Source organism: Gavialis gangeticus, unplaced genomic scaffold (genome assembly GCF_001723915.1).
Source record: "Gavialis gangeticus isolate Ggan-Ray unplaced genomic scaffold, GavGan_comp1, whole genome shotgun sequence".
NCBI classification, from domain to species: domain Eukaryota; kingdom Metazoa; phylum Chordata; order Crocodylia; family Gavialidae; genus Gavialis; species Gavialis gangeticus.
Genome location: NW_017729024.1, coordinates 57,798,944 through 57,823,333, shown reverse-complemented (window position 1 = coordinate 57,823,333; position 24,390 = coordinate 57,798,944). Strand labels below are relative to the sequence as shown.

Here is a 24,390-nt window from a genome sequence, read left to right as displayed (position 1 = left end):
CCCTCGCCCCGCGCCTCCAGCCCCGGCTCCGCCGCCATCGCCGCTCTGCACCACCGAGACGAGACCGCGGCCAGAGCGTCGCCGCCAAGGACTGCTGTAGCCGAGCTGTGGCCCCGGCTCGGCCCGGCCGCGAGTCCCGCGCGCGGGGCGCCAGCACCGACCTGTACAGGACGTAGCCACCCAGCTCCAGCTCCAACTCCAACTCCAGCGGCACCGGCAGCGCCCCGCCCTCCAGCTCCGCGTCCGCATCCGAGTCGCCGCCGCCGCCATCCCCGTCCCCTTCCCCGTCCCGCGCGGGGGGCCGCCCCTCCGACTCCGCCGCCATCGCCACCGCCACCGGCCCCGCCCGGAAGAACGGCACTTCCGGCACCCGGGCCTTCTGCACCATAGAGAACGGGCCCGGGCTGGAGCGTCGCCCCCGCGGTTGGCCGCCCCTCTGCTCTGTGGAGAGGCCTTTAGTGTTTCTCTGTGCTCCCCTCCGCCACGGGGAGAGCGGCAGTGACAGTGCGGCCCTGGCGCCGGGCACGTCGGGAGCGCCTTACAGTACGTGATTGTACCGGCCCTGTCATGGGGGCACCGCTACACAGAGCAGACGTTTCCCAAGGCAGGGAACAGTTGTTACAGTCTCTTTCACTACCCGGAGCCTGGCCAGGTGGATGACTGCTGTGGCACCGACATTTTTTTTTGTGGTAGAAATATCTATCCACACACCAAGTACCACCCCACAAAGAAAACCTTACCCCATTAACAAACGTTACCCCATTATCCCACAAAGAAAACCTTCCCCCGCACTGGTGCAGCCCACGCACCTGTGTACAAAGGCCCACTGGCCACCCGGACCAGTTACAATATTTGCTTCGCATGCTACACATGCAAACAAACTCTGGCCTCTCAGACCAGGCAGCCTCTTCCTTTCACCCCCACCCGGCAAGGTCACATACTTAGCTCACCTGTCATCCATGCCCAGCTCCTGCTGGAGGGCCTGCTGCTGCTGTCACTGTCCTCAGTTCCACTTGTCTCTTCCTCTTCCTCACTGTTGCCGCCCCCTTCCCTGCTAGGGTGAGGTTGGAAGATCTGAAATGCCCCTGGAAGTCCGAAAGGGTGGGGCAGCCACGCCTTGCATCACTCCGGATCAGCCCCTGCCAGGGACATCTGCTGACTGCCTGCGGCTGGGTGCCAGGCCCGTGGCCTTGAACCTCTACAGGCTGCATATAGCAGAGATGCGATGAGTAGGTAGACATGAAGCCAGGGTTTAGGATGATGTGCTGGGTTATGATGGAGTTCTGTGTGGACAGAAATGTAATCCAGATGGTGGCAGGCACTGGGTGGGTTTGAATGCTGCGATGGGCCATGGGGGGTGGTTGCTGATGAGGGAGGATGACTGCAAGGCATAGTTTGGGTGTTGAGGGTTTGTGCTCTGTCAATGGGAGGGTGGGAAAGGTTAATTCTTTAACATTTGTAAAGCACATGGAAGTCGCCCAGTGGAAAGTGCTAGAGAAGTGCAAAGTGTTATCCTAAATTTAACCTGTGGAAGGAAGATAAACACTTGAGTTGTCATGAGAAGTTGCTGAATTCTGCTCCATACAAGGGTTGAAAAGTGGTATAGTGAACAGGGCATTGGACTGGGAGCCAGGACACCTGGGGCTTGATTCTCCTTGCCTGTGTAATCACTTCTATCAGTGCAAAGTGAGGTGACTGTAACATGCTCCTTCACTTTGACATCAGAAGGGCCAGGCCTCCAAGGTCTATTTCTGGCTCTGCTACTAACCTTTTGTATGTAAGTCACTTCACCTCTCTGCATAGTTCCCTCCCCTGCCGTATGTCTGTTTAAACTGTACATGCTTGGATACCTGAATCATCTCCTGCTGTGCACTCATATAGTACCTGGAACAACTGAGTGCTTAACTCAGTTGGTACTTCTAGGTACTACCATAAGACCTATTGTAATACTGTAACAAGTAAAACACACCAATAATGTAAGGAAAATCTGTTCTGGACAATAGAACTATGAATAGTCACAGAAGAAAGTGTAGAAAAGCACTTATAGCAAGAGAAAGAAGGTAATCAGAAATAGCTAAACCAAGGAAGCAGGGTTATAGAATGCAGAGTAGTAAAACCAATATATATGCACAAGCAAAACAAAATGAAAGATAAAAAAAATACAAATAGCAATGAAAAAAACAACATAGGCTGGAAGAGTGATAAAAAAATTTAGAAAAATTTCCATAATATATGACACCATCACCAAAAACAGGATCAAACCATGCAGAGAAGCACAAATACCAAAGCAAAACAAAACAACAACACCAAACTCAACCAAACACATAACTGTACAGGTAGAAAACCAAGCTGAATAAAAATAATTTAAGAAATGTCTTAAATTTTTCAGACTAAACATGTACAGAGAAATATAACGTGAATAACATTTTTCTCACATACAGCATGCAACAACAGTGTGGAGCCAAATCAAACCAGGATGTTTCCAACCGCAGCCAGAAAGTCAGCCTACCTGATTAATATACAGTACACACCCCAATTCTGGAGGGCTGATTTAATGGAAAAGGTAAGTGGAAATTTAAAGCTAGAAGAAATGGGACAAGCATGAGCTCATAGTTTATAGTTTCTAGGGTCGGAAGGGACCTTAGCAGATCATCTAGTCCGACCCCCTGCCGTGGCCCAACCTAGTCCATATAGCCCAACCTAGCCAAGGGCAAAGGACATGTTGGGGCCAGAGGAAATGCTTCAAGGACATCCTCATGGCAGACATTAAGAAGTGGGGCATTGACACCACAAGTTGGGAAAAACTAGCTTGGGACAGGGCTACATGATGACATCTTGTGAGAAAAGGTGCATCTTATTTTGAGGAAAACTGTCTCACCTTGGAGGCAGAAAAATGACAGAAACAGAAGGAAAGGAAACAAGACAGAAATATGTGGTTCAGCCCTCCCTTTAACCACCACCTGTGGCATCTGCCAGAGAGTCTGTGGTTCTAGGATAGGCCTTCTTAGCCATTAGTGGACTCATCTACAACCCTTTACTTCACTGCTGGGGGTGATCATCCTTGACCGTGAGGGTTTGCCAATGATATGGTTCTTCCACCAGTTGAGGATCTGGCTTATTATATCCTTAGGGTTATAAAAAATACACTGACAAAAAATGGCTCATATGAAAAAGGTGAGTGTAATATTATTGCCCAAATAAAGGGAAAGATAGAGGAAACATTAAATGGGTATTATTGATACCAGTCAATGTTAGACCGTCCTGTCTGTTATTATCAGATTATATCCTCCACTATGTTCTCTACTTCTAAAAGCCTGAAACAAAAGCGATTTCATCACCTGCTTAGAGAAACGATTGCAGTTTCATACACCACTTCATCAATATTTTCCTGATGTTCAAGGTAATTTTTTCTTTTCCTAATTTTATCCCAGTAACAGGGTAGACTTTCCCTTTAGGGAGGAACAGTTGCCCTGCTGTGGGCATCTGGGTAAGAAGAGAATGTCCCACTGGGAGTTTTAAAAGCTTCAAGAGAAGTAATCAAGATATGAAGGGAATAGTTTGTTGCAAGGTTGGGGGTGGGAGTCAGGTTGGTGTCCTGGGGCCAGAGCAGAAAGCAGCTTCCCCTCCTAGTATCCAGGAGAAGATAAGGATTTTGGATTGTTTGGACTAATCTTTGCTTTGAAGAATGGCTGAGGAGCCTATAAGGGAATGGTTTCTGCAAAAGCCAACAGGCTAAAGGACTCACTTAGAATCCTGTTAGGCTCAGTGAATTGTATTAATTTGAGGCTGTTATTCTGAGGAAGGTTAAATTGGGCATTGACTTTGGCTTAGATGTATTTTATATAACTCTTACCTTACTTGTGTTTATGTAGCCTTTGCCAGCCAGGGATACAGGTTTTTCTCACTTTATGCTGCACCTGTGTTCCTGGAAAATAGCGCATAACTCAAATTTGCATAAAGGGAACCCACTTTACAATATAACAGATAGGGATACGTTGCAAGACCTCGACTGTACTGACCCCCAGACCCATTTCTACCACTTTTACAAGACAGTTTTGGTACTCACCAACAGCAGACAGTACACACAAGCACAGGGTGGTGGAGAATGTTATCATAATGAGGATGGCAACTACAGAAACGTGTCGCAGATAGTGACTGAGGAGGACAGATCCACACAGGAGACTGTATTTTGGTGTACATCACTCCCACAATGCACCGCACAAACCAGCTGACTGTGGGCTTCCACCACACAGATCACATAAGAGTGAATTTACCTTGCGTAGAATGAATTTTTGGTATAAAAAGGGTCATCGCATAAGAGCAAATTCGTACATACAGAACCTGCATAAAGTGACGGAAACCTGTATTATATGAACACAGTTCAGATCAGAGGCTGCAGTAGCAGCTGAATTCCACTGGGTGGCAAAGGGAGGTAAGGAATGCATCTATGGTTTGTCTCTAGCCCAGTGATTCTCAACTAGGGTGCCTTCAGATCCTTCCAAGGGTGATGCAGGGTGCCATGCAATATGAGCACTGTTAGGCATGCAAACATGATTCATAAGATAAACCCTAAGATTTCAAATAGGAATCCACAGTGTTAAAAACATTCTGACCTGTTGTGGGCTTTCTGAATTCTTTGCAACAGAAGAATTATCCTATTATTATTTCAAAGTAAAAAAAAAAAGAGTGAAAACCAAAAACTGGCATTTTCCAAGGGGTGTCTTGAGTCTAAAAAGGTTGAGAAGCACTGCTCTAGTCTCTATAATTAACTGATTTGACACCATATCACTGCCAGTATTGGCTACATGTGACAGTCTGGCTGAAATGAATACTGCAAGAAGTGGTGTACTGCATACAGTTCTGGGCACCATGCTTCAGGAAGTATGTAGAGAGGCTTGAGAGGGTTCAAAGAAGGGCTACGCGTATGGTTAGAGGTACGGAGAGCAGGCCATATGATGAGAAGCTGAGAGACGTGGGTCTGTTCAGCCTGGAGAAGAGAAGACTCAGAGGGGACTTGGTGGCAGCCTCTAAGTATATAAGGGGTGCATATCAGGCACTGGGAGAACATCTGTTCACCAGGGCTCTCCAGGGGAAGACTAAGACTAAAGGTCATAAATTGCTAGGAGACTGCTTTAGATTAGACATAAGGAAAAACTTCTTTACAACTTGAATGTCCAGGGTCTGGAATAGACTCCCCCCAGAGGTGGTACAGTCACCTACTCTGGATATCTTCAGTAAATGTCTGGATGCGCACTTTGCATGGGCGACTGGTGCTGCCTTAGTCGGGGGAGCACATGTTCCCCCAGCGACCAGTCAGCAATAGGGGGGAGGTCCCCACCACGGCCAATCTCGCTGATTAGGGGTCCCTCTTGGCCGATCCCACCGACTGGCAGATCGCTGTGGCTGATCACTGAGGCCGGTGCTTGCAGGGGGACCACTGGCGCTCCCACCTGCCCCCCCCGCCTGTTGCCTATGCAGCAAGTGTGGCTAGTCAGGGGGTGCACTGGTGCTCTCAAAGGATGCATGTGCACCCCCTACACATTGCCACTGATTTGACCCCAGCAGTCTTTCCTGCCCAAGCTCAGGGGGGCTGGACCTGATGATCTCAAGAGGTTCCTTCCAGCCCCTAACATCTAATCTATGAATCCTTTCTGCTGTCTCATTCCTTGTTCCTTCAGCCTCTATCTCCCACATGCCATTTCTCTTCACCCCCTCTTCAGGTTCCCTTTTGCACCCCTGACATTCTCTTCAAACATGCTTCTGTCTCCTTCGCTGCCACATTTACCTGGAGCCTCTTTCACTCCCTCCTCTGAAACCTGTCTGTACTGACAGAGCAACCAAACCTTACCTGGCCTACATGCAACATGTATATAAATTATATAGATCATGCATATGTAATGCATGTATCATTTTAGAGCCACTGATTCCTCCTCCACACACTTTCAATCTGCCCTTCACTCCCAGGGCCTGTGTTACTCCTTCTAATCTTTTCATGCCTTCTCCATGTGTAATGCCATTTCTTTTCCCCCCTCTTACACCACAAGTAGCCTGGGCTCTTTCTGGTCCATCAGTTGCAGAACAAGGTACCAATTTCTTAAATCTTTTGGGTCATTTTTTTCCTCTTAGGCAGCCCACTTCTTGCTTTGATGTCCAAAGCATAAACTATAACATTTTCTGACATACTCCCAAAAGGGTTGAGTCAGGCCACAGTAACTTGCTTTCAAAATTAAACATATCTTTTACCGTAAACATTTTAAAAGAAACTAGTTCCAAAGTGTTCTTAGACAGGAGTGCCTATTTCCTACTGCTTTGCTTGCAGCACTTCTGTGCTCAGATCTAGCAGAGCAGAATGATGCTCTTTTATACCTTGCCTAGGATCAGCTGCTAGAGGATGACTATGCAGTCTTTTAATCCTGAGCATAACAAGTTGATTTCAAAATGCCACATACCACGTCTGATTTCATAAACTGCCGAGCATATGCACTTCAGCCCTTGCATGGTCTGTAAAGCCTGGAGCTCACAAGGCACTTGAGAGATTCCCGACTTTGGTGACGCATTTCTTTTTATAACTGGCAACCCTCTGGCAGAACGCAGTGAATCTAAGTCCTCTGAGGAACCAGCACAGGCTAACATAACTGTGTCATTGTCAAAAAAAAATATTAAAGTCATCACAGAGAACAGATTTTTGCTGAGATTTCCTTGTTTGGAACTTCCTGGAAGATCAGTTAAAAAATTGATGGGACACTATTAGTGTAATTATAGTCTGTTAAGTTTCCTTTGCAGAACATTCGGGATCTAGGAAATATCCGAATCTTGGCTGCTGCTCTCCTTCCTAATGGAACTACAAAAACCCTGGATTCTGGATTAACATGAACTGGCTCCTCTCAAGGGGGACTCTCGCCACATTTCATTTGCTCTGAAATATCCTTCAATCCAGGTTTTATCCTGATCCCAAGTAGATGCACAAACTGAAAGTAAAAAACAGCTTAGAAACAATGGCATGAAACAGGACCAATTTTCATGAGGTAAGTTTAAAAAAAACTAAAGGAAACACTGCAGAAGGATTTCCTGGTTTGTGTAACAGCCTGGCATGTAGTGATGCTCAAAAAGATGCAGAGCCATCTGCTAGTCTGAAAGGTTTGAAATGAGGAACAGGCATAGCAAACCTTGAGTCCTGGGTTGTTGTTGTGGAACAGATTAAGTTGATGTAGTTTTGGGAACGAAAAAAAAAATCAGTCTGTAGCTGAGAAGCACAGTTTTTGGTAATTTGCAAGATGACGTTTCAAAGATGTATTAGTGCCATTTTAATGAGCTTGCTGCATTCCATAGGACAAAAAGAGGCAGTAATTTCTGAAATCTGCCTCAGATATTCTAAGGTCTGTTCAGTGCCCAGTCAACTCAGCTTTCAGAGTTGTTACCAGGATATAACTATTTACTGCTACTTCACAAAAGTTTCGACCTTGGGGTACGGCAAATTAGCAAGAATACCACTGCATTAGTATGTAATCACATGATATCATGCAGATGATAGAATTCAACATGCCAATACTGCATGTTTTCCCAAACAAAGACAACTTCAGCCTCATTAATTAATAATTAGATTCTTAGTTTTGTCAGTAAGCAAGGACAAGAAAATGTTCATTGTATTATAGAAGCCATACTAAATTCTGTTCTGGATGAGTTATTTTAGATGTAGACTGTGTAAGGGAATATAGAATTTGGACTGCTATACATGTAATCTTTGGCTGCAGGATATGAAATGCTTGGGCAAAAAGTACTTAAATAAAAATTTGGGGCATTTATACACATGCTTAGGGAGGCGGCAGGGTGGAGGGGAGTGCTTTAATTAAAGAGCCATTTTAATTGAAGTGCCCGGAGTGTCACATGTATCAGCATCTCTGCTCTGAAAAATGGCAACGGGGGCGCTTTAAGTAAAACTCATTGAACGAGCTCTAATTAAAGCACCCCCGCTGCCATTTTTCAGCATGGGGATGCTGTTACACATGACGCTGGAGTATGTTGGACCACGGTAATTACCACGTGCCAGAATGTGGTAATTACCATGCTCCAACAGGCTCGATTAATCAAGTCTGCTGTGACGCGCTGTAATTACAGTGTTTCAGAGCAGCCTTGATGCACATAAAGTACAGAGCATCTAGCAGCTAATTCATCACATTGAAAATGCTGAGACAGGCCTCAAAAAGTCATGAGATTGACTAAAAAACACGAGGTTTTTTTTGAAGTGCACTTTGGGTTCTTTTTTGTCTTCTAGTTTCTGAGTTGTCAGGAGAGATTCATCAAGTTTTCAAGTTTCTCTCCTCATCACTGAGGACTAGAAACAGAGTTTTGTTTTGTTTTTTAAATGAAATCTGAAACCCGCATGTATTTGCATAACAATAGGAGCTGGGTTTTTAAGAAAGTCATTTAATCCATCAACCATGCCCATAAAAGCAACAGGACTGGCAAGCTTTGCTAAATCTAGGCCCATTTTAAAAAAAACTATAGCATAATATATTTAGAACATGTCTCCCTTTATTTGAAGAACATTAAAGTGTCAGATTTTTAGATGTCCTCAGCACCCAGCAGTGTTCATGGAGAATAACAAGAGGATTGAGGCACTGAACACTTTTAAAAATACCACTTAATTTATGGGAGCTTAACTTTTGGAAAATCTGGCCCTAAACTTAGCATAAGGTACAAAACACTCCTCTGCTTACTCACTTCCTACAACCTGCCAGTGGGATTACATCATTATGAAGATTTAACTAATTTGAGATAAAATACTAGGTAAAATTAGGCTGTTACACGAGTTAGCAGGTCATGTTAAAGGCTACTGGGCGTCTTGTGCATGTGTATTGTGATAGTTCTTAATTACTTGGTCACATACATTTTTTCCCATAGTACCATTGTCTCATTCACTGTACAGAATGGATGGTGTTCTGGGAAGTCAAGATGTGTAGGAAGTGAGCCTGTGTCAGATCCTTGCTTTCTGCTATATTCTGCTATAGTAGTAGATCCCAGGTGCTGGGTAGTATGTAATGAATGAGTCAGGACAATTGCTGGGGGAGAAAGGATAGATCATTTCATGGTTCAGAAAGTGGAGTGCCATCCTGCAGACATAAATTGTATCCCCACCTCTTCTAGAGAGTACCTGTGTATTGCTGGGCAAGTAACATAAATGAAAATGTTCACAGTTGGCCACTACGTGTATGTTCTTGATTTTCTATGTACTTAGTCACTATGAATACTGTATGTTAGCTTGGTTATTGACTTTTTTGTATCACTTTATTGCTTTAACTCAACAGGAGGTTGTCTAGAAGCAATAGGTAGAGTAGCTACCTCTTAGCAAACACTAAAAACTTGTTATGGGGTTATGCCTGTATTATTTGCTTTGATAATTTTATTTCTTCCTCAGCCAACATAGAACATTGATTTGGAGCAGGACAGGAAAAGACTAGGGAACACAGAAGATCTCAGACAGAATTAAATGAAGCAAGAGAGAGAGAGAGAGAGAGAGAGAGGGAGAGAGAGAGAGAAAGATGGCCACTACAACAGAAGAACCAGACTGAGACATAGAAAATACATTTTAGAGAAAAGGGAATTTCTTTGTTGCATTTATGGTAGCTTTTCACAAATAGCCTGCACCTTTTCCCCCAAAAGCCAACTGGGAAAAATTCAGGTATGTATTATATGTGTGAAAATGGGCTCCCTATGGGTCTGGAAATATGGTGGTGGTGGGGAGAGAGGGGAGCAATGGCAGCATTAATTGCCACAGAGCAATGGCAGTTAATGCCACTAACACTCAGTGCCCCAGTCCCTGCTGCCCTGTCCATCAAATTTCCTCACCTGGGGGACCCCCCAGCTGCATGTTGAATTGGGCCAGCACGAGGGGTTGGTCTCGGGTACAGGGTTTAACCCACTACGTGGCCCTGGACCCAGCATTCTGGGTCTGATCCCATGTATTAGCTCTGGAGTCATGTGCCAGGTTGGACTCAGTGTGTGCCTCCAGAACAATCATGCAGTCCTGAACTTGGCATATGGCTCTGAAGCCAGCATGTGGGGTCGTATCTGCCATGCAGCCCCAGTGCCAACATGCTGGATCAGGCCTTGTTGTGTGGCCTCAGCCCCAGAGACCCCAGACTTCAGGTACTTACCTGTACTCCAGCATAAGATCTTTTATCCTTCTTGAGGCCTTCCAAAAATAGGGTGTGTGTTAAATCTGGGGGTATTTTATATGCAAGAAAGCACAGTAATGTGTGAATTGGTCACTAGGCTAGGGCATCAGAGGTGGCTTGGAAGTAATGCTAGGCTCATTATTTCTTTGTGCACTGTTGCCTCCAGAGACTGGCCTGCCATAGTCTGAGGGGCCTTGGAGGAGCTTTAACCCTTTTATTTTGAGTAGGTACTTTCAACATATACCTGGCATGACTGACCCATTCTGCGACAGACTCACCAGTGTGTCAGCTCAGGACAAAGCAGCTTGGACAAAGCAGTGAATCTGGCCCTGAGTTTCAAAACGCAAGTCTCTCTGGCAGGTACCACTGCCAGGTCTGACCCTTGTGTCTTGTGTGGTCACTGTGCAGGGCATATAAAACACTGCCAAAGTAGAATGCGCATGTTCTACCTCTCTGCTGTGCAGGGACAGGTTACAGGAGAAGCTTATGGTGCTAGGTTTGCAGGCAAATAGTTAGGGGAGGGCCTCACAGCTAGACACTAATTAGACCAAGTTAGGAGGTGCATTAGTCTCCTCTAATTGTTGATACTCCCTTCCTCCCCTATCACTTGGGGCTTTTTATGACACAAGTAACCAGTCATAACTAGGGATCCTGGTTTTCCCTGGTAAAAAATCTCAAATTCTCTTATAACCCCCCCCCAAATCCATAATTAAAATTAAAGGCTCCCCACAGCACCCCACCAACCCTGCTGGTACTCCTCACTACCCCCCACAACCCCCTGGCCCTGCTTGTGCCTCTCACTCCCCCCACAACAGCCCCCCAGCCCTGCTTGTGCCCCTCACTCCCCCACAGGAGCCCCCCAGCCATACTGGTGCCCCTCACTCCCCTAAAACAGGCCCCTGGCCCTGCTGGTGCCTCTCACTCCCTCCCCCCCCCACAGCTCCCACAGCCTTGTTGGTGCCCCTTGTCCCCCATGCACAGTTCCTGCTCCCCCAGCCCTACAGGAGAAGGCCCCCAGCTGCCACGGCTACAGACTTGGATCCACAGCTCCCTGTCCCCGCTCCCCCCTGCTGCCTGCTGCGGGCTCGGGAAGGGTGGCTCCTGCTGCCACATGCATTCCCAGGGGGCAGGGGGGACCCGTGCCCCCCAGATCTCTACATAGGCAAAGCGCAGTCTGTGGGCTCAAGCTCCCACCTTGCTTCCCTTCCCTGGGGCCTCCACAGTCCAGCGGGCAAGACCCAGCATGGCTGGGGACAGTGGGGTCGCAGGGGGATCTCCATGCCGCTACGAGCTCCCCACCACTGCCTTGGCAATGTGCCTCCTGCACGTGCCACTGCTTTGAGGGGCACAGTCCCACACACAGGAGGTGTGTCACCAGGGCAGTGAGGGGTGAACAGCTTCTCTGTGTGGCTCTGGTGCTCCCTGCTGCACCAGGTGGTGCCCTCCGGGCCACGGAGGCCCTGCGGGGAAGGAAGCAGTGAGGAGTGAGCAGCAGCAAGCAGCTTTTCTGTGCAGGCCCACTGTTACCTGCCACCCTGCTTCCCTTCTCTGGCGCCTCTGCAGCCCAGCGGGCGCCACCCAGCACAGGAGGGAGCACCAGAGTCGTGCAGAAAAGCTCACCACTGCTCACCCCACAGTGCCCTGGTGACATGCCTCTTGCGCGTGGGGCTGTGGCCCCTCAAAGCAGTGGCATGTGCAGGGGGCACATTGCCAGGGCAGCGAGGGGAGGGGGAGAGTTTGCAGAAATGAGAAGATGTCTATGTGGCCCCACTATCCCCAGCCATGCCGGGTCATGCCTGATGGGAGGGAAGCAGGGTGGTAGCCCATGCTTGCAGCCTGCCCCTGACCCATGCACAGGTCCCCCCTGCTCCCTGGGAGTGCATGAAGCAGTGGGGAGCCAGCCCAACCTTCCCTTGGATGAACCACCCACAGCACCATCCTCCTGCTCCCTGCTGGGGCCCTGCAGCCGTGCATTGTGGCCCCAGGCCCCAAGCCCCTGCCCAGCTCCCTCCGTCCCTCCCTCCCTACAGGGGCCTCAATCCCCCTCTCTTCCTCACTTACCTGGTGGAGCTGCTCTGCAGGCTGCCTGGGGCCACATGCATGTCCATGCACGTGGCACCCCGTGCCTGACCGCCCTCCTCCTGCTCCCTCCCAGCTCTCTGCAGGCTGGAACTCCACCAGCCTGCAGGGAGCTCATTGCAAAATAGCAAAATCTGTGGGTTTTTCTTGTAAAATGAGAAATCTGCGTTTGCCTCTGACAAAAGGTAAAATCCACTGTTTACTCCATTTTTCCGTGGGAAACAAAAAACCCGAATCCCCAGTCATAATGTTGTTTCAGTAGTATGTAGGCATTCTTGTTCTGGTATTATTTCTCAGGCTCATAGGGGTTGGGTAGCTGTGTCAAGCACTAGCTGTTCATGCTGTTACAGCAACCATCAGCCAGAATTCTCCACATACTGACAGACAGTGACCTACTATAGGTTTTTTGCACAAGGACAGATAACTGCATAAAGTTCAAGACACTGGAGAATCAGTCTAGTCTGTTTTATTAGACGGTAGGCTTATTCACAACCACTATCTGAAACATAGTGAAGATGTCACCTTCAGGGCCCACTTATCAACAATTGTAGTTGCACTTTTGTCCATAATATACAGGTTTCTAATGTCTCTCTCTTACCTCCATGTTTGATTTAGCTGCTTCATCCAGTGCTAAGACATGTCTGGCTCAAAATGCTGGTCTGGTGTCCACAGAAAACCACAGTCCTTGATTGTGTCGCATTCTCAGCAGTGGTGGCAGGGGAGAAGAACAGAGTGGAAAGTGCAGGAGGCATGATGGAACATGTGGAACAAACTGGTATGCCTAGGACCAAGCCTTAACTGTTGCTGGCTACTCTGCATGCCTCACGGTACAGCATGATTAGGATCAGGAGGAAGAAACTTTGGGCATCTTGCTTTTGCATCGTGACCTGCTTTTTCCTTCTTGTGACACTCCAGGTACCTTTTGTACTCAGTTTGGGTAAATGAAGAATTATGGTTTGGGAAGGGAGGAGGAGATAAGGGACATGTGTGACTGCTCAAAATGTTACTTGATTGAAGCAGGACAAAGCGGTTGCTTAAGGCATGGAATATTTTCATTAATAAGCAGTATATTAAGGCAAACCTGCATAAAGAAAGTCTCCTGATTGGGCGTGTCTACACAAGATGCTTAATGCTCAGTAAACTAATTCTATTGTGTGTTAGCATGTCACATCAAAAGCTGTGCTAATGTGGTAATGTGCAGTAGAGTTAGTCCACTGTGCATTGTGTCACAAAAAGACCGTGCGCCTTTGCTACTGTACAGTAGTGTTGGCTACTGCACATTTGTGTAGTACCTCATATTAGAGGTACTAAATGTGAAATATCAAAGGTGCATTAATGTATGCATAGACAAGCCTATTGTGTACTTCACTGAGAGTACAGGGCTAGAGGCAATAGGTAAAATAAATGAATACCTGTAAGCCATATTGTATCATTATTAAAAAGAGGAAAGAAGAAACAAACCCAGTAGCATTCCAGACCAATGATGTTTTGAGGCAGTTTTAACACTTTCATAGACTTATAGAAAAGTAGGGCCAGAAGGGACCACATGAGGCCACCTAGTTCAACCCCCTGCTCAAGGCAGGATCATCCTTATCTAACCATCAGAGACGTGCTTATCTAATCTGTTCTTAAAGGTTCACAAACAATCCTCTTACACAACTATCAGGCAGAATGCCTGAAAATATCAAAAACACCTTAACTTACCACAGGTAAAGCAGGGGGATGAGGGTACTATTAGTGACCGGCCAAGGACAATAACTAGTTGTTAAAATAAGCTGAAGAGATCCAAGGAAGAAGAGCATACCGTCTGTTATACAGGAAGGCAAAACCCCCACAGTCCATACCAGTCTGCCAATGGGGTAATATTCCTCTCTGATCCCAACTGTGGCAAATGATCTGACTCTGAGCAGAAGAGCAAGACTCTCTAGCTAGGAACCTTTGCATTTTTTTAAAAATTCCCAGCAGGAGCATCAGTACACCCCACTCAAAATCTTCAGCCATGGTGGCAGCCTCTACCCGGTGCTTCTGAGGATAAATATTGTAAAAATAAAATCCTTCCTTGTCTCTGTTGTAACCAGCAAAGCAAACTCAGAAGCATGGGGAAACCAAATACCCTCAGTGACAAGCTGCAGAATCTGGACAAGTCTCATTGTGCGGTTAAAAGAGTTGTGATAGAGCTCTCAAGAACATGGTCTCCCATCTCTTTCAGCATCACCTCATTACCATTGGTGGAGAACCCTTGGAAAACGTTGAGCATTTCCCATACCTTGTCAGTGAATATGTGAATAGGTAGAAATTAGAAAGACAGTAATGATTTTTTGTATTCAGTAGATTTACTAAGTGAAATTCATAGGCTCATCTACGGAAGATGTTTTGTAAAACCATGGACTCAGTATAGACATTGATTTTATGACACATTACAATCTGCTTGACATATGATTCACCAGGTGCCTGCCTGACCTGACCTCTTACATTCTTCTTTTTCCCCACCTTTTCTTCCCCCCCATCCCCCACTTTTCTGCCCTTTGTCTCCCTGATTTCCTGCTATATCCTTCTTCATTGATAGCCTCTTTCTTACCATGTATTATTTCCTCTGTAATATTTCCCTTTGGCCTTTCTTTTCCCCTGATTTCTTCCCCCTCTCTCTCCTGCTTTACCTGTAGTTTTTCCTTTTTACCTGTTTATATTTTCACTGCATCCTCTCACACTTTGAACTTCTCTCAATCCTGTTTTCCTGATCTCCAACTATTTTCTTTTTCACTGACAGACTCCTTTCTACCTTGTATTCTATCACTGTAATGTCTCCCTTCAGCCTTTTTTATTCTTGTCCCCTGTTCTCTTCCCCTTCCCCCTGCTCCCTTTGCTTTACCTTTCTGCTTCACCTTCTGTCTTTCTAATTCTACCTATTTACATTTTCACTGGCATCCTGCCACACTTTTAGCTTCTCTCATTTCTTGGAGTTTCAGAACAGCAGAGACTCCCCATGCCTGAAGAAGGGTGACTGCACCTGAAAACTTGCCAAGAACATTTTTCCAACTACTCAGTTGGCCTAATAAAAGATATCACATCTACCCAAAGAACCTTGTCTTCCATACCTTGATAGTCACCTATCCCAGTCAGTCAGTCTTGATGTAGAAATCAACCATAGGATTCGCTATGCCAGCATATCCTTTGGAAAGCTGTTTTGCCATGTCTTTGCTGACTGAAATCTGCAGATGGAAACTAAGATCCTGGTCTACAATGCAGTAGTTACTCCCATGCTTTTCTATGGGTATGAGACGTGGGAGACATATCAAAACCATCTTAGGCGCCTGGAATGGTTCCATCAATATTGTCTCAGTAAGATCCTTCACATTAGATGGAAAGACCATTGCACCAATGTCAGCATCCTCTCTGCAAGTAACATAATCAGCATTGAGGCAAGGATCATGAAACACAACCTTCACTGGGCTGGGCCCTGTGTGCAGATGGCTGACACTCGTCTCCTGAAGTAAGTCCTCTTCTCTCAACTTAATCATGGTAAGAGGACCCACAAAGGACAGAGGAAGCACTACAAGGACACCCTTAAAGCATCCCTTAAGAAGGGTGGCATCAACCATACAAACTGGGAAGTGCTGGTTGCTAACAGGTCTCAATGGCACTGCACCATACATCAAGCTACAGCCCACTTTGAAGAGAACAGTCTTGCTCAGGAAGCCGAAAAATGGCAGAGAGGAAGGAAAATGTACAACACTGTGGTCAACAATTGTGCCCTACCCAAGGCACCACTTGTCATATCTGTGGAAAAAACTTGTAAAGCACAGATTTGGATTCCTCAGCCCTCTACTAATCCCCCCACCAGCAGACATTATCCTCGTATCGAGGGATAGCAGCTATATCTAGTTCAGTCCTAGTATAAAGTCACAAAACTCCCACCCCCTGGCTACGTGTACCTGCCACCATTCTGTGTTAAATTGTAGTCTGTTCTGTCTCATCGGTGAGGTAGGTCAGGCAGGCTGACCACCAAGAAAAACCCAGAAGCTGCAGTGAGTGGGAATAGAGACTCAGGAGGAATATGTCTACATCACCTCTGTGCTAGCTGCAGGGACACCACTATAAGGCAAGTCCTCCTAGTCCACACACTGAGTCTCCAAATGAGGTAATATAGGCATCTTAGTTTGGCTCTACACATGCACCCAACATCTCTCAGGCTCTCTGTACTGGACATGCTTTTGGGTACACTCTCAGGTCTGCTCTAAGGTGACTGCATTGCCTCATTTCCAGGGCTTGGCTTGTGCTGAGCAGGAGCAAGTTGCGTGTGTGTGTGAACTTGTCAGTAGTGCTGGCCATGTAGACATATCTTAAGTGGTCTTCTTCCTCCTCAGCTGGTACTTTGGGCGCAGCTGCTTCTCCTTCCCATTAGAGGTTAGGCTTCATTTTCTCTAGGGTATCCTACTTTGACCAAAATTGTTCTCTTGTCCCTCCATCTCTAAAGTCTGAGCCATGCCTTAGTTCAGGGGTGTCCAACTGGCAAGTGGTTCAGCTGCAGCTCACAGGGCTGGTCGGCCTGGCTCCGGAAGCCAGGAGTTAAACACTGCTGTTGCTTGCCTCCACCCCCACCAATATCCTTTCTTTACGACTGGTGACTAAAATTAGCAGCTGGAGAAAAGGGGGCAGAGTGGCAATACAGGTTTCCTTTGATTTATGCGGGTTCTTTATATGCGAATTCGCTCTTATGTGATGAGCATATTTAGACCTATAATTTGTTATATGCGAGGTAAATTCACTCTTATGAAATCAGCATAGACACCCCCCGCTGAAACAGGTAAGTCTGTGTGGGGAGGGGAAAGAGCCGTGGCCCCACTCACCCCAGCCCTGGCTGCAGTGGCCCCGGGAGCGGCCAATGCCAGCTGCCTGCAGCTGCTGGGATGCACCATGCTCCGCCTGTCCCCCCACACCTGGGTTCACCCCAGTTCCTGGGTTGCGCCGTGCCGTGGTGCAGGCAGCTGGTGTCGGCTGTTCCTGGGGCTGCTCCAGTATAGGATGGGGTGAGTGCCATGCCCCGTGCCGCCTAGGGCTCCGCTTGTCCGCACTCACCCCAGCCCATGCTAGAGCAGCCCCAGGAACAGCTGACACCAGTTGCCTGCACCAGGGCACGGTACAGCCCAGGAGCAGAGGTGAGTGGAGACAGGCAGAGCATGGTGCAGCCCAGTGGCTGCAGGCAACTGGTGCTGGCTGCTCCTGGGGCCACTGCAGCTAGCTGGTGCTGGGGTTAAGTGCCTCTCTGTTGCCTCTGCTTTGCTGTCTTGTGCAGCCCTGGGAGCGGCACCTCTCCCCTGCCCCTTCCCTAGTCCCAGCCTCACTCCCTCACTCCCTCTCTCCCTCCCTCACCTCCCTGGGAACCTATCCCTATTTGTTACATTGTAAAGTGGGATCACTTTATGGGAATTCGATTTATGCACCATTCTCCAGGAACACATGTACAGCATAAATCAAGGGAAACCTGTATAGCATTCATCTCCTGGGTTCCAGACCTGCACTAACATAGTGGTTCTGGTAGCTGTGCCAATAAGCTGTCACCTCACTGGTGAAGGTGGGTCAAGAAGTCTTGTGGTTTGGATCTAGCCTGCAAGGCCAGGTGAATTGGAAACCTCTGCTTTAGCTCATTCCCATATTGTGGCAGTGAGTGCAGCTGAATCAGCACGGAGGCATCTGCTGCTGGATCAGCCCTTATTTAATAGATAGCAACAATTAGTTAATTTAAGTCCATTGTGGCTGTGGTTACCTTCTTCAAAGGCTGTCATCTCAACAGAACTCCTCAGCTAAGTAGGTTCAGACCTGTCCAGAAGTTGAATTGTATAATCATAGACAATAGTTATTGAAAACAAACAAACCCAAATGGAAAAACAACAGTTAAACCTTCCAGCCCTTTTCCCTGCCAACAAGAGATTGTTCTTGCATCCTGTAACACATCTGAGTTTTGTATAGCTTCTTATATAGAATATCCCACTCTTCAGTGAGTCACAGAGTCAAACAGTGCAGTTTACAACGTTAAAATGACAGCATTTTATTTCACAGTGCACATGAAAGTGTATGAGGCTGTTGGGAAATGAATACTAAAAAATGGCATTGATCAGCACAATGTAAGCCACCCAAGCCTTTCACATATTCTCCTTCACAGCCACCCCACTTGGCTCTTGGGGTATAAACAGGTGTTGTAATTTGGAGCAGTTTTCAGTGTACCAGGATGCCTTGGTACAACTGATCCATTTCATTGGTGTCTACAGACATTGCCTACGGCTGTTGTCCCAAAGGGTTAGCTCCCTACTGCCCTAAGGGCTTTGGGAGCTTGAGCCTGTGGGACAACGGCCCTGGGTGCTGTTTCCCAACCCAGGGTGTGCGTTTCCAAGTGGATGAACCCCCATGGGGGTTCTCTTGCTTGCAGACACGTGCCCTGAGCTGGAGTGTGGCAACCAGATATGCACCCTGTGGGAATCTCCTGCAGGGAGTTCCTGTGGTGCACAATAAGCAAACGGACTTTCCCTTTTATAAAGCATCACAAACTGTGACTATCTTTAGTCATGTCAACATTTTTCATAGTTAGAGCATGATAAGGGGCTGTTTGCTTGCAACTTGTGCTACCATAAACATTCTTGCTAGAGCTGTGTGCAGAGCGTTCTAGCTCCAACTCTGATTAACATAACTTCTCGCATTGGAGATGTTAAGAGCAGTGTACAAGAGGTCATATACATCAAGGTTTATATGTCCAGCATACCCCAGGGATGAGGCTGAGTACCATCCCCTGGCAATTCTAACTGATCTGTTAACTTTTTTCATGTATGCAGACATCATTTTTAAAAGATCCCTCCTGTAACCAGTAGGACTCATTTAGAAAAATAGGCTGTCTGTCTTCTATTCTGTCTTTCTTTAGCAGTCTGAAAATACATTTGAAGCTATTGGTGCCCTGGCTGTATTTCAACCTGAGTCATTTACCCTTTGTATATCTGTATTCCCATAACAGTTCAAGTTGATGCCTAAGCTGAGGCAGCTGTGCAGTGTTGCTTACTATTACTAAGCAGCTGCTGTCAACTGTTTTAAGAGCTGGCAACACTTCACTGACAGAAACCTTACACAAGGTTAATACGTTTTAATTAGTATTTCATAGGCAAAACTGTACATCTCTGATAATGGAGCTTAGGCTGTATGTGTATGTGTTTTTTTCACAGGTGGTAGTTGAATTGGGCAAATCGGAAAGGAAAGAAATAATTCTCTCCAGCTTGCAAGATGGCCCATTAAAACTGGAAGAAGAGAAGAAACAAGCTTATCAGTTCTTGAAGAAACAGGAACTCTTTAGTGATGTGAAGACAGCCATGGCTGTAGACCAATATCCTATCCTGCTCTGGTGGTCCCCTCTGACTGGAGAGACAGGGAGACTAGGGGAGTGTGGAAAGGATCTTTGCTTCTTTACCATCAACAGGACCTACCAGCATAATCACATGACAAGAGCATTTCTGTTCTATGGTAAGGAGCTGGTTCATTTTAAATGACTGATTTCTACCCGGCATCCTATTCCCCATTTCTCTCTCATAGATTGCTGTAAACCTCCATGGCAAAATTTTGATGATCTATCTGGTAGTACATATCCTCAGCAGAAGTCTGTGATCACACATAAGGCATAACTCAACTCTGAAACTTGGCTTTCTTTTGGAAAAGCAGTGTGAAATTAGTTGTGCCTTTTGATGGTTTCCAGCTCACATGCGCTCTCTGTACAAGACAAATGATAATTTGCCAACTGCCTGCCCTGAAAAAGCCAGCTCAAGATCTGCATGTCAAGCTAGTCTCTATCATTTCCTTGCATCACTACCTGGGATAAAGGCTGTGCATGGCCTCTGTGATATTTGTAAAAACCCTTTACCTTAAAATCAGGGCTGTCCAGCTTCTGAACAGCTAGGGGTCACATGCTGCAGGGCCATACGCTGCATGGGCCACAGAGCCGAGGGTCACACACTGTGTGAGCAGACAGATGACCACCTAACTCTCCCCTACCACATGGGTTGTCCTGTGTCCCCCACTGCCATGTACATATCACAGACAGCTTGGCTCACCCTTGCTGCACATGCAGCACCCTTCCACCCCCCTGCTGTAGTTGTACACTTCACCCATCAGCAACATGGGCACCCTGGCACCCTTTTTTGCCATGTGAGCAGCTTGGGCACCCCAGCCCCTTCCCAGCCACTGGGGCAGAAGCAGCTGGGTGTGGGGAAGGGGCGTGGCAGCCAGGTGGGATCCAATGGGTTGCATGTAGCCTGGGGGATGCCAGTTGGACAGCTCTGCCTTAAAACTGTGCTCTTACTGGTAGCTGATTAGATTGCGTTGCCTTTTGGGGCAACAGTAGCATATCTAGACAGGCTCAACAGTAGCTGACTTAGACAGGCTTGCAAAGTGGACAGACAAAAACCTGATGACCTTCAATACAGAGAAATGCAAGGTGCTCCACCTTGGGAGAAAGAACCTACAGTATACCTATAGGCTTGGCAATGCTTCACTCACTAGCACTATGTCCGAAAAAGACTTGGGGGTCATGATTGACCACAAGATGCATATGAGCCACCAATGCGATGCTGCAGCCGATGAAACAAAACCCTGGTTTGCATCTACCGATGCATCTCAAGCAAGACCCAAGATATCATCATCAACTGGAGTACTGCATCCAGTTCTGGGCTCCATACTTTAAAAAGGATGTGGAGAAGCTCAAGAGAGTCCAGAGGAGAACCACACACATGATTGGAGGTCAAGTGAGCAGGCCTTATGAGGTGAGGCTGAGAGGCATGGGACTCTTCAGCTTGGAAAAGTGTAGGCTCAGGGGGACTTGGTGGCAGCCTGTAAATATATCAGGGGTGTACATCAGGACCTGGGAGAACGTCTGTTCATCAGGGAACCCAAAGGGAAGACAAGGTCCAATGGTTAGAAACTGCTGGAAGACCATTTTAGACTGGACATAAGGAAAAACTTCTTTACTGTCTGAGTGTCCAGAGTCTGGAATAGACTCCCCCCAGAAATGGTGCAAGCACCTACTCTGGACATGTTCAAGTTGTGTTTGGATGCTTATCTTGCTGGGGTCATCTGACCCCAGCTGACTTCCTGCCCCTTGGGTAGGAAGATGGATCCAGTGATCTTGTGAGGTCCCTTTTAGCCCTAATGTCTTTGAAATCTATTAATCTAGGGCAGAGTGAGTGGGGCATTAGGCCCAGGGGCCCCTATGAAGGGGCACCAGAATCGCCCCCGCCAGAGGCATGTCCAGATGAGCATGCACATGGATTTCCCAGGGGACAAATAGCAATGGCACATATTTGTGCTGCTACTAGTAGTCCCTATGAAATGCCCCTGCATGCATGCTCTGGCATGGGGCAGATTTCCCCAGGTGGGATAGGGGAGTTTGGGGCCAGCACCTTGACTGGCCCCAGCAGCCTTACCTGGGATCTTGGGGTACTTCTGGGGCTGCAGCAGCAGTAATCTTGGGTGCAAGGAGCCTGGCTGGCAGCTGGAGCGTGGCTCTGGCTGGTCAGGCTCCAGTTTCAGGTGGTACATGCTGCTGCCATGTGTGCCACCCTGCTTTTTTCATCATGCTTTTTGTTTTTTATACCAGGATTTCCTGGTATCTGAGTTTGGCTATGTGCTGCATATTTGCAGTGTGGGGAACCAAATCATATATGCAGGGAGTATTTTGTGGCACCTCAAAAGCCTTTGAGGCACCACAAAGTGCACGTGTGTGCTCGTGTGGACATACCCTGGGAATCTTTGTCATGGCAGGGGCAACCCTGCACTCTCCTTTCCTGGCCATAGGAGCTGGGCAGAGCTGCATTGCACCTAGCAGTGTGTCTGGGGATAAACGGGAGTGCAGAATGGTGCCCCCCTGCCCCAGGGACCTTGTGTCTGAGCAGGCTCAGCCTTGTACCCAATATGTATGTTTCGGGGGTGGGGAGGAATGAATGGGTCACCAAAGTCAGCTCACAGGGAGCCCAGCCAGTGCTGCTGCCACCAGAGTGGAGCTGATGCTGCTATAGCAAACAATTCTATGGATGATAAATGAAGCGTAGATTCCACCTCACTCCTGAGCTGTGCTATCTCTGCAGAAATAGTACGAAAAGAGCAGCAATAACAATTGTCACCAGCCTGAACAGGTATAGCTGCACTTGTCTTGGTATAAGAGTGGTATTATTTTATATCACTGCTTTTCAAAGAACTTATTTTTAATAAAGTAGAACAAGTTTTTATCCCCTGGTTGATAGGCTCCTCTCAGTTATTGTATCTGAAAAATGATTCCACAGTCCCATACCTTGCTTAATTATCTTTGGGTGTATGTGAATGGAAAACATGGGAAACAAATGCCTTTTATATAATAAGCAGCATTTAACACTGAATTGCATATTTCTTGTTTTTTCCATTTTGTGAGTTCCAAATACTACCACATTCCAGAGTGTAAGTAGGCCAGTTTAGCTTATTGGTAGGATAGTAGCCAAGCATGAATAGGAAGAAAGAATAGCAAAAGGAATGAAAGACTGACCTAAATTTAAGAAAAAGAAAACCAAGGCATACATTGTATGTGGCCTATAAAATCTTGTATTTTTGGACTGTAAAAATACAAGATTTTTATTGTATTGCACTGTTATTTGTGAAGCCCGGCTATTACTAAAAGACAAATGTTAATTTTTACCAAGCTTGTGGAAATGCTTAATTTGCTACATTTTCCACAGAATTTCTGCATTAGCAGAAGGACCCTTTAAGTACCATTTTTTGATGATGATGATGATGTCCATGCACATTTTGAAATCTTTCTGTAAGGCAAGTTCCCAAAATGTTAATTTTTAAAATGGTAGTGAACGATTCATAGATGCCAATAAAAGCAGAACCCAGACTCATAGATTATTTTAAAAGCAAATTATTATTATAGTGCTGCTATGTTTTTAAATATAATATAACAAGATAATGTGGGAATGCATACAGTAGAGTATTAGCATAACTATATATGTACTAGGTAGACTTCTCATAAGGGCAGCCTGCTCCTTGAGTGTGCAGTTTACATTCCTGTAAGGTTTGCTTTTCTCTTGTGGGTAAAAATCTGGCTGCTTGGCCTTCTGTGCTATCGAATGTTGAAAAAAGTGTACCCTCGAGAAACCAGTTACAGGCAAAATCCAGGAGATGTCTAGTCTTTTTTTAAAAAGAAAGAATATTAAGGGGAAAAAAAGAGAGAGCATGTTCCTATGGAATTGCTTTGCTGGCTGCTCTTGTTTTTTAAGGTGGGTTGTCTACACTCCAAAGGTGAAAATCCTTGTGGTAACATTAAAGACAAAGGAATTGGTGACTTGTATCCTCTCTTCTTTAAAAGTGTCACAAAAGAATCCCACTCCCCTCAGAGTTCAGGATTTTGTCTGAAGGTGAAGCATTGCTCTCTCTGGTGGATTTTAGTCCTATAATTTGGCTGATTTCTGTGTAGTATCTTTTAAAACATTAGAATAACATTTAGAGAGAGATCCTGCTTCCTATATATATTCAGAAAACAAATCATAAAGTTCTCAAGGTGACAGACACTGATATGGACCTCTTGTTATATATGGGTGCTTAGCTACTAAAGCCAATATTAAGTCAGGCTAGTGTCCAGTAGGCCTGTGTGAAATGGCTACTATTCACTTCGGATTTGGATTTGGCCGATTCGGGGGACAGTGATTTGATTCAGTGCTTCGAATCACTGTCCCAAAATGATTTGGCTGAATCTGATTCAGAGACTTGGGGCTTCTGCCGAATCAGCCGAATCTCTGAATCACACAGTCCCCACCCCCCGCCCACTCTCAATGGCTGCTCTGCCCACCCCAGCTCCTGGCTCTTTGAAAAAAAAAGCCCCCATTCACCAGCTGCTGCCAGGCAGGGGGCGATCCCTGCTGCCCATGCCACACGGGGGGCTCTGCCACAAGCCTCCTGACCCCTGCCTACTGTCCCAGCGCCCCCCCACCCCCCATGGCTGCCCCACCAGCCGCAGCTCCCGGCCCTTTAAAAAAAAAACACACAAAAAGCCCCAACTCACTGGGTGCTGCCCCGCGGGGAGCAATCCCCACTGCCTCCCACTGTGTGGGGGGCTCTGCCACGAGCCCCCAGAAGCCCT

The 24,390-nt window shown here is 46.7% G+C and overlaps 2 protein-coding genes across 3 annotated transcripts in view; one reads left to right on the top strand and one right to left on the bottom strand.

Annotated features, from left to right (window-relative positions):
• The window catches only part of LOC109297398 (protein farnesyltransferase/geranylgeranyltransferase type-1 subunit alpha-like), a 14,899-nt gene extending 14,496 nt beyond the window's left edge, over positions 1-403 (bottom strand). Inside the window, exon 1 of the mRNA XM_019517126.1 lies at positions 162-403. Within this exon, the coding sequence (XP_019372671.1) occupies positions 162-388 (227 nt within the window). The 5' untranslated portion in view covers positions 389-403. The remainder of the gene's footprint in view (positions 1-161) is intronic.
• A 6,453-nt stretch (positions 404-6,856) lies between these two features.
• The window catches only part of FUT10 (fucosyltransferase 10), a 45,618-nt gene continuing 28,084 nt past the window's right edge, over positions 6,857-24,390 (top strand). The window contains exons 1-3 of one of the 2 annotated variants that reach the window (XM_019517124.1): positions 6,857-7,025; positions 12,870-13,169; positions 19,460-19,754. In XM_019517124.1, the coding sequence (XP_019372669.1) occupies positions 13,089-13,169; positions 19,460-19,754 (376 nt within the window). In that variant the 5' untranslated portion in view covers positions 6,857-7,025; positions 12,870-13,088. The remainder of the gene's footprint in view (positions 7,026-12,869; positions 13,170-19,459; positions 19,755-24,390) is intronic. The other variant, XM_019517125.1, reaches the window with a different exon arrangement.